This window comes from Bison bison, unplaced genomic scaffold (assembly GCF_000754665.1).
Source record: "Bison bison bison isolate TAMUID 2011002044 unplaced genomic scaffold, Bison_UMD1.0 scf7180017864180, whole genome shotgun sequence".
NCBI lineage: Eukaryota > Metazoa > Chordata > Mammalia > Artiodactyla > Bovidae > Bison > Bison bison.
This window is the reverse complement of record NW_011494752.1, coordinates 14,906,793-14,917,290: the sequence shown is the minus strand read 5'-3', so window position 1 is coordinate 14,917,290 and position 10,498 is coordinate 14,906,793. Positions and strand designations below refer to the sequence as shown.

At 45.3% G+C, this 10,498-nt stretch overlaps 1 protein-coding gene across 1 annotated transcript in view; it reads right to left on the bottom strand.

Moving 5' to 3' along the window:
* PIK3R5 (phosphoinositide-3-kinase, regulatory subunit 5) overlaps positions 1-10,498 on the bottom strand; it is a 74,870-nt gene that overhangs the window by 15,193 nt on the left and 49,179 nt on the right. The window contains exons 3-5 of the mRNA XM_010843196.1: positions 9,895-9,995; positions 6,798-6,866; positions 5,878-6,016 (exon numbers count right to left, since the gene is read on the bottom strand). Coding sequence (XP_010841498.1) covers positions 5,878-6,016; positions 6,798-6,866; positions 9,895-9,995 — 309 coding nt within the window. The remainder of the gene's footprint in view (positions 1-5,877; positions 6,017-6,797; positions 6,867-9,894; positions 9,996-10,498) is intronic.

Here is a 10,498-nt window from a genome sequence, read left to right as displayed (position 1 = left end):
TGTGTGTATGGAATCTAGGAGATCCAACCAGTCCATCCTAAAGGAGATCAGTCCTGGGTGTTCATTGGAAGGACTGATGTTGAAGCTGAAACTCCAATACTGAAACTCCATCTGATATGAAGAACTGACTCATTGGAAAAGACCCTGATGCTGGGAAAGATTGAGGGCAGGAGGAGAAGGGGACAGAGGATGAGATGGCTGGATGGCATTACTGACTCAAGAAACATGGGTTTGGATGGACTCCAGGAGTTGGTGATGGACAGGGAGGCCTGGCGTGCTGCGGTTCATGGGGTCGCAAAGAGTCGGACACGACTGAGCGACTGAACTGAACTGAACTGAACGGAATGGAATCTAGAAAGATGGTACTGATTGAACCTATTTGCAGGGCATCAGTGGAGATGCAGACACAGAGAACAGACTTGTGGAAATGGTGTGGGAAGAAAAGGGAAGGACGAATGGAGAGAGTAGCATGGAAATATATACTATATGTAAAATAGACAGCCAGTGGGAATTTGCTGTGTGACACAGGGCGCTCAATCCAGTTCTCTGCGACAGACAACCTAAAGGGGGAGGGATGGAATGGGAGGTGGGAGGCAGGTTCAAGAGGGAGGGGACACATGTATCCCTGTGGCTGATTCACAATGATGTATGGCAGAAACTGGCATAACATTGTGAAGCAATTATCTTCCAATAAAACATTTTTTAAAAAAGATAATGTCAAAGGGTTTTCTCCCCACTGTATGATGTTTCATTCCCCTATATGACGTTGACTAATTTTGTATCTAATTCTGCCATCTTTTCGTGGCTTAGATGAGAAATTTATTTCAGTTTCTGATACCCTTCTTTAAACTGCTTCTCCCACCTTCCTGGCTGGTTCCCTCAGTAACGAGTTGGAATGCATCTTTGACACAGGCTCACTATACATCTGTTTGAGTTTGAGGCTTTTTAACTGTTTGAAAAGGATTGTCTGGCACGAGCAAATGGTTTCCTATTTCGGTTCTGCTTCCCCTGGAAGAGGAGGCGTTGTTGGCATGGGCAGCCTGGCCTGAGTATCCCCCTCCACCACTCGCTTGGTCCCCAGCGTACCTGAGCCCTCACATGGTCCCAGGGGCAAGATCCAGGGGAAGACCCTCAGCAGTGAGTGGCTAGGGTTCCATGAGCCCTCACTGCTCTGAGTTCAAGGACTCTCACTCCATTTCCATCTCCAGCTGCTGCTCTGCTTGGCTCTCCTCTCCCCAATAGAACCCCGAGTCCCAGTGTCTGGGCCTCCCCACAGCCTGCCTCTCAGCTCCACATCTGTTCGCTGGGGGCTGCTGGGAGCTGAGTTCCTGCTCAGTTGCCCACAAAAACATCTCAAGGCATAGTGTGCGGGTGGCAGAGGGCAGCCAGCTGGTTCCACTTGAAATTGGGAAGCGGTCTCCCTGCACGCAGGTGACAGCCCTCCCCCGGACCCATTTCAAAAAGAATGTCATTTAGATCTTAGGCAGAAACTGAAGGTCCTGCCAAGACATTTGCATTTTAAATCCTTTCTGTCCTGTTACAGAAAAGAAGAAAAGCTTTGCCTTCTCATTAAAGGAATTCTGGTCACCACCAAGAAGCCCAGAAGCAATCTAGATCTGTTTGTTTGGGGGGATAGTGAGGAGGAAGGGAATGAAAGAGATTAAATTGATTTGTTCATTTAGGGTGCCGTGGAAAGCGAGGTTGGCCTACTTGTCTATTTATCACATGCCTTAGCACCTGTCTTTGTCCAGCCATTCTCCTGAGAGCCTCCCTGATTTCTTGATTCTTCCACCCAAGCCTCTGCCAGGAAGTGAGGCTCATGTAGTGCAGAGCTTTTGACTGAAGGACACCTAGCCTGTACCTATCCAGGCCCTTAGTGACTGTAATGACAGCTGAATGGTTGGGCAGACAGATCAGCTGATAGGTTGGAGGAAGATAGATTAGCTGATTGGTTGGGCAGACAGATAAGCTGATTGTGTTATGTGCTAAGTTGCTTCAGTGGTGTCAGACTTTTTGTGACCCTATGGACTGTAGCCTGCCAGGCTCTAGGCTCTTCTGTCCATGGGATTCTTCAGACATGAATACTGGAGTGGGTTTCCATGCCCTCCTCCAGGGAATAATCCCAAACGAGGGATGGAACCCCGCTTCTCTTACATCTCCTGCATTAGCAGGAGGCACCACCTAGGAAGCCCCTGATTGGCTGTGAGTGAAGTCGCTTAGTCTGTCCAACTCTGCGACCCCACGGGCTGTAACCTGCCAGGCTCCTCCGTCCATGGGATTTTCCAGGCAAGAATACTGGAGTGGGTTGCCATTTCCTTCTCCAGGGGATCTTCCCCACCCAGGGATCGAATCCAGGTCTGTCTGCATTGCAGGCAGACGCTTTACTGTCTGAGCCACCAGGGAAGCTCTGTGGTGGAATCAAGCCCAACCTCATTGGTTGGGGGCAGACAAACCAGATGATCAACTGGGAAGGGAAGTCATACATTTCTCCAAAGCACTTTTCATATAAAGCTTCAGTCTGGAGCTTTCTAGGATCCATTAATTACTAGGGAATAAGATTCAGCACATCTGTTCTGTGTGTATTTAATGCCCATGATCAGACACTTAGATAGTCTGGGTACTAAACAGAGCCTGGGGCATATACAGATTTAAAAGAATAAAACAAAAATGGGATTACAACACACATAGTGTTGGGGGGCCTGCTTTTTCACTCAACAAGTTACTAAACATCTTTTCATCTCAGTAACCTTATTTCTATGATACCATTTGACTTATTTACTTATTTTGGGCTATGCTGGGTCTTTGTTGCTACTCCGGCTTTCTCTAGTTGCAGCAAGCAGGAGCTACTCTCGAGTTGCGCTGCGTTGGCTTCTCATTGTGGTGGCTTCTCTCGCTGCAGAGCATGGGCTTCAGGAGTTGCAGTTCCCTGGCTCTAGAGCACAGGCTCAGTGGTTGTGCCGCACAGGTTTAGTTGTTCCACAGAACGGGAGCTTTCCAGATCAGGGGGCAAACCCGTTTCCTGCATTGGCAGGCGGATTCTTAACCACTGAGCCATCAGGGAAGCCCTATGATCTCATTTTAAATGACTGAGTAGGATTCCACCAAATGACTCTGGTACAATATATTCAACTATTAATATGTACAATATTTAAGTTTTTTGGAATTGGCAGATTATTAAAAAGAATGCAGCAATGAACACCTTTGTAGCTAAACCTTTGCACATCCATATTTATTCATCAGGTTATAAACTTCCAGGAATGGAATTTCTGGGTGGAAAGATAATTATTTTTAATGCTTTAGAGAACACCCTCCCGCCCCACTTCCTGAGCAACACTGGTATGTTTGTTCTATTTTTAGGTTTACCAATTTGATAGGGGGAAAAGGTGTCTTCACTATTTAGTTCTGCATTTTCTTTCCTACTAGTGAGGGTGAATATTTTGGAGGGGTGCTGCTCAGCTGTTAATGGTTCTTTCTGGATGTGCTTGAATCATATCCTCGTATTGATACTTCCATTGGTGTGTTTGCTTATTTTTTCAATTGACAAAAGAACTCTTCATGGGCTTGATATATCATTTGTTGCAAATATTTTTCTTAGTTGGTTATTTACTTTCCACTTACGGTGGGTTCTGCCATAGACAAGCTTTAATTTCATGCTCTCAAATCTGTCAGCCTTTTATTATTTGTGCCTTGGGTTGGGGGACACATTTGCCATCTGTTCTCCACTCCAGGCTCATATAACCTATTTTTCTTCCATTACTTTCATGGTCTTGATTTCCACACTTAAACATTTAATCCATCTGAAAGATATTTTTATGCTTGCATTACCACTCAATGCTTTTTGAGATAGAAGTTTAACCGATCCAATTCTCAGTCTGTCAATTATCCTAATACCATTTATTAAATGACCAATTTTTTCATTACTGACTTATGGATGCTTCTTTATCATATAATACATTTTTATACAGTTGATCCATTCTGAGACATTCTATTTCATCCCATTAATTTATCTATTCTTATACCAATACTGTACTATTTTAATAACAACAGCCTTATAGTACTTTTAAAGACCTAGTAGGGAAATATTCCTTTCTTACTTTTCCCTAAGAACACATAAATAAATACATAATAAATGCCACTGTAGAGCATTTATTCTGTTCATTAGACTTTACTTTGTCAAAATTTAAAAGACATTGGTATTTTTGGTCACAGTTACACTTATTTCCATGATACTGGATGTTATTACAATATTGATTCAATCCAACAAAGTCTCTTAAATTCGTCATCCTTCAGTAAAGTTTGCTGTCTCTGTATAGGTTATTCACATTTCTCTCTTTATTTTATATTTTTAGTTGCTATTTTAAATTATTTTTCCCCATTATGTTTTCTTATGAGTTGATGCTATTATATGAAAAAGCTCTTAGCTCCCTGATTATTAGTTTGACACTGCTTTGGGTGACTCTCATAGTCTTGACAGATAAGCAATTGTTTGAACTCTGTGAAATTAAATTATCTTCTCTGGAAGAGGAAATATTCTTTCCTTTTGTCTTTTTGCATAGGCAAAATCATATAAGCATAAAGAGGAAGGTTGTTAATAATGGAAATGCTTCTAGTATTTCACTGTGGGTTGTTACCTTATTAAGGACCCTTCCATATATTAATAGTTTCCACATATTAGAGGGGCTTTGAATATCAGGAATGGTTGTTGAATTTTTTTTTTAACTGAGATATTTTTATTCAGAATAGATACTGAATTTTATCAAATGTTTCAGAGGCATCTACTAGGATGCTTAAGTGACTTTATTCCTTTGAGCCACTGATATGAGGAATTACTCAAACGAGGGGCCACCTGTCAGTAAATTGTACTTGATTATGTTTTTCTTGCTCTTACAATAGCTTTGTTAGACCTTGTTTCCATGTTGGTGAAAGCAGTGGTCCCAACTCTTTTTGAACTTCCCTGGTGGCTCAGATGGTAAAGAATCTGCCTGAGATGCAAGAGACCTGGGTTGATCCCCTGGAGATGATCCCCTGGAGAAAGGAATGGCAACCCATTCCAGTATTCTTGCCTGGAGAATGCCCTGGACAGAGGAGCCTGGCGGGTTACAGTCCATGGGGTCGCATAGAGTCGGACACGACTGAGTGACTAACACTTTCCCTTTCCAGCCTTTTCTGGCACCAGGGACCGGTCTCATGGAAGACAATTTTCCCCCAGATTGGGGGGGGAGGATAGTTTCAGGATGATTCAAGCATATTACACTTACTGTGTGCTCTATTTCTATTATTATTACATCAGTTCCACCTTAGATCATCAGGCACTGGATCCTGGAGGTTGGGGACCCCTGTGTTATGGCACCTGCAGTTTCTCAAGAACCCTGAGTTCCACTTGCCCATACCTGTCATGGTGTCCGTCTACCTATTCATTCCTGGCACCAGCCACCTTCCCTGGCCAGAACCTAGTCCATCACACACGCATCCCCCTATCTGCTCTGGGGTAAAGAGAACAAACAAGGGCCTCTTGTCAACACTGTGGGGGCTTCTCTGTCTGACCTGGGCAACCTCAGAGACCAATCCCTTGGCAAACCAGAGCAGAGGCACAAGCCATGAGATGGGGTCTCCTTAACCTGAACCTCTGCTCAGCTCCTCCTGAGAATTCCTCCTGGAGTTCCTGCTGGTGTTCACGGCTTTCAGTCTTCTGGTTTTGATGTAGACATGGAGCGTGAGTGCCGTATGAAGAGGGACTCCAAGGTAGTGAGGCGGGCCATGGATAGAGAGAAGCTGAGGGATGCGAGGTGAGGAGGGTCCTAGCCCAGTTTCAGAAGGGTGGGAAATCTCCTGACTTGTAGGGTCCCTGCCCCATGTGCTGGCCGCCTCCACACTCACCTGGGGCCTTCAGTTCAGCATCGATGAAGGTGAGCAGTTCCTGGCAGATGCTACAGTAAGGAACGGGCCAGGTCAGGAATCGGTGGTAGGTTCTGGATGCTTTCAGAAGGAGGTCTGAGTCTGGCGGGAAGTGTGGCGTCTGGGGTGGAGAGGGAGCAGCAGGCAGAGAAGTCAGGTGAGAAAAAGTTCAGTGATGTTCCAGGGCAGACCTGGCTTCTTTCTGGAATGTTCCACCAAGGGGACACCTTTCCTGGCAGCAGTGTGTCTCAGGGAGAAGGCGGGCAGAATTGAAAGTTACCCACAGAAAGTGAGTTACAGACAGCCGGGTGAGATGGTGCCCAAGGATGTCTCTACGACAGGGGCCTGGCTTTCACCAAACAAAACAATTTATCAAATTCTGAAAAGCTGTCCCCTTGGAGGTCATCCTAAATGGGGCCACTGCTGCCATGGGATAGTCTTCAGGGCTAAATTGTCTTTATTTAAATATCCTCATGAGAGGCAAATGTTTATTCTTTGCAGTGGACTGACTCAATGTACATGGAGTCATCTGGTGCCACTGGTCTGGTGAACAGGGGGTGACCACACTGGGGGAACTGACCACTGGGGGTACAAAAGGAGGTGGACACCACATCTCTTAGCAGAATCTCTCTGTGACTGGGACCAGGCTGTGACTGCATCCCTTCCATGGGTCCCCAGATAGTCCCGGCACGATGGTGTCCATGGGGAGTCACTGGAGGTCTCTCAAATGGTCATCTGAAGCCATCAGAGGGGTAACACCCATCTGCAGTGTCATTGGTGGACAGTTTCTTTCACTGTGCCTTTATCCTCGGAACTGTGAGGGCTCTGCCCCCCACCCCCAGGAGGCTGTTCTTCCCTTCCCTCCCCCGCAGCCCCCAAGGCTGGCCCATCCGGGAACTTACACAGAGGACAGTGGAGTAGAACAGCAGGGCCAGGGGGGCCAGGAGGTCATAGGTGCCCTTCTCTTGAACCTGTATGGAGGACAGGATGGGGAGCGGCTCACTCATGGGGTGTGCAACCCATTAAGTGAAAAGTAATCCCAGGACAAGCTTTTAGAAAATAAAAGTTAAAAAAATCCCTCAATATCCTCCTTCCAAACTTAGCCACGGCTAATATTTTAACTTACTGCTCCCTACACCATGTTTCTCTATGTACTTTCCTTTGCAAAGTTGTAATCATTGGGTGTGTATTTTTATACTTCATGTCTTTTACATACAGTATGATAAATGGATTTCTGTCTTGCTACATCATCTCTAAGACCACCTTTTTCCCCCTCCTGGTTACACAGTTATCTATTATTTGTGTTGTATATATGTTTTCCAGTTTGTTGTTGATCTTTTAATTTTGTGGAGTTTTTAAAAAGTCTTTATTGAATTTGTTATAATATTATTACTTCTGGTTTCTTTTTTATGTTTTGTTTGTTTTTATGTTTGTTTTTTCACAAGGCATGTGGGATCTTAGCTCACCGATGAGGGATCAAACCCGCATCCCCTGAATTGGAAGGCAAAGTCCTAACCACTGGACTACCAGGGAAGTCCCAATTTAATGGATTTTTTTTTAAATGTACATAAATTACAGATGTTAACTTTTTCCTTTCTGGATTAAAAAAGTTAAAAAAAATTTTTTTTCCCATGTTCTCTGGCCACATCCTGCAACTTGCAGAATCTTAGTTCCCCAGCCAGGGATTGAACCCAGGCAACAACAGTGAAAGCACTGAGTTCTAACGACTGGGCCACCAGGGAACTCTCTAAAATTTTATAATGTATTAAATTTTGTTTCTACTCTTGGGTACTATTCATCATTTTTATTAGCTGTATAATACTCCTTCTGGTAGAGCTCCATAATTTATTAGCTTTGTTTTATACACTTGAAATTATTTCTTGCTATTCTAAGTACTCATGCAATGAAAACTTTTGTGCACACTCCTATAATTTGGATTATCTATCTATGACAGAGTTCAAGAAGTAGAATCAATGGTTCAAAGACTATAACCATATTTATGATCTTGGAAATATATTGCCAAACTGCTTTCCCAAAGAATTTTGCCATTTATAAATCTTTGTATGTATGAAAGTACCAGTTTAACCACACTTTTCCCTGCAAGGGTTATTTCAAAGCTTTTGCAAATTTGCTGGGCAAAAGCTGTGTCGTTATGGTTTTCATTTGCATTTATTTTATTATAACTAAGGCAACATTTTCCATATTGTTTACAAGTTCTGTTTCTTCTTTTATGAGTCATCTCTTTGATAGAGCTCACCCACTCCATCATAAACACACATATATACACACGATTTGGAATTCTTTGGTTAAAATGCTAGTGGTCTCCCCACTCATTGTGGAATTCATGGGGGCTAAAGAGGCAGAGAAAGGCACACCACCTCTGCTGTGGCCGGTGATGTCAGCAGGATGAAATTTAGAATTCTCCTCTTTTACCCTGAAGAGGCTACGTGTCCAGCACATCTGCTGCTCAGCTGGCCCCTTCTATTGGGTTAGTTAAAAAGTTCACTTGGGATTTTCTGTAAAAACCCATGTGAACTTTCTGGTCAATCCAATACAAAACCGTTCCCTATTGCTACACAGTGGTTGTTCCTTTATATTTGGGTCCATAAGATAAGCAGCCTTGAAGTGGTTTAGCCCTTCTAAGCTGGTCTGCTTGTGACCAGAGAAAGCATCAGGTAAATGGTGGTGTCAGAACTGGCCTTGAGTGTCTTGATGAACCAAGACTTTCTTCTTACAGGTAAAAAACCAGCTGAGAAAGACACGTGTTTTCTAATGTAGTCATGTGTTAAAAAAGAAAGAAGAAAGAAAGGAAAACTTTAAAAACTCTTATAATAAAGTCAGTCTCTGTAGGGATTTGTGGCTGCTCTGGAAGCCTAGCCCGAACCAGCTTTAAACCTACTCTTCTTTAAATCATAAAAGCCTATTTATTGAACTGTCGGGCTTCTCTGGTGGCTCAGTGGTAAAGAATCCGTCTGCAATGCAGGAGACGTGGGTTCAATCCCTGGGTTGGGAACATCCCCTGGAGGAGGAAATGCAACCCACTCCAGTGTTCTTGCCTGGAGAATCCCATGGATAGAGGAGCCTGGCGGGCTGCAGTCCATGGGGTTGCAAAGAGTTGGACACAACTGAGCGAGCAACTGAGCACGCACGCACATCGAACAGTTAGAGGAGGTCTTGGCTTACTTCTCCAATCAGATCAGTTTTCACTTTTGTGTTTTTGTTCTCATGGGACTTTTCGAGGAAAGGAATTTGGCAGAGATTCCTCTCTCCTCTGTAGTCAATCCTTTGACTTATAAGGAGTGGGTGGGCTAAGTCACTTCAGTCATGTCCAACTCTTTGTGACCCAGACTGTAGCCTGCCAGGCTCCTCTGTCCATAGAATTCTCCAGGCAAGAGTGCTGGAGTGGGTTGCCATTTCCTTCTCCAGGAGATCTTCCTGACCCAGGGATTGAACGGCGTCTCTTATGTCTCCTACACTGGCAGGCAAGTTCTTTACCACTAGCGCCACCTGTGACATAAAAACACTGTCTGTCATAAGAAGCAGCGTAAACTTGGGCCCCTGGCTCATACAGCATGCATTCTTAGTGAAAGTACCATGTTCCTCTCCTGAGGACTTAGATCCACAAGCACCGCTGAAGCAGAGAACTCAGGCTTCCAGTGCCTCCAAGCCCCCTGGTAGTCCAGGCACCCTCGAACTGACCTTCAGAACATGCGTTCTAAGTCACTTCTGTTGTGTCCGACTCTGTGCGACCCTATGGACTGTAGCCTGCCAGACTCCTCTGTTCATTGGATTCTCCAGGCCGGAATACTGGAGTGAGCTGCCATCCCCTCCTCCAGGGGATCTTCCTGACCCAGCAACTGAACCCATGTCTCTTATGCCTCCAGCTTTGGCAGGAGGGTTCTTTACCACTGAGCTACCAGGGAAGTCCTGTGGGGACCTATATCTCAACTCTACAAGGCTGACCCAGTGCTGCCCTTCAAAGCCAAGCCGAGCCCTCACCTCTCGGGTCTTCTGCAGGATCTGCTCCAGGAGGATAAGGAAGTGGCCCGGGTCCCTGCTCACCAGCTCCTGCAGGCTCCAGCAGTTCAGACACAACCCAGCTGGAAACGGAGGAGAGGCCAGGGGTCAGTCAGCTCAGGGTTGGAGAGAATTGGGCATCCCTGGGGCTGCACTGGGGCATTACCTTCTGATGGAAGACTCTCAGAAAATTCTAGACCAACACACTGGACCCTATCAGGCCCCATCTAGATAATAGTAAGCTTCTTCCTACTGAGACAGGAGGTTCAAGTGACACAGAGGGGCTGGGATCTCCCTTAGAGGCCAAGGAACAGGCCACGACTCTGCTCCTTGTCCCTCCGGAAAGCATTAGCCTGCCCACAACCTCTGAGATGCAGGGAAGGGGGACAGGAGCAGAGACGGTTGGAGGAACAAGAACAGGTGCCCCACAAGCTCCATCCCAGGACATGAGGCTGAGTCTGTGACAGCCACGGGACCTCCAGGGACTATCGGGTGGTGGAGCCTGGGAAGGGGAAGCACCATTCATGTCTGCTTTAAAAGTGACAATTACTACTTTGTCACCCTGTAACTTCCCCAGATTTTTCTT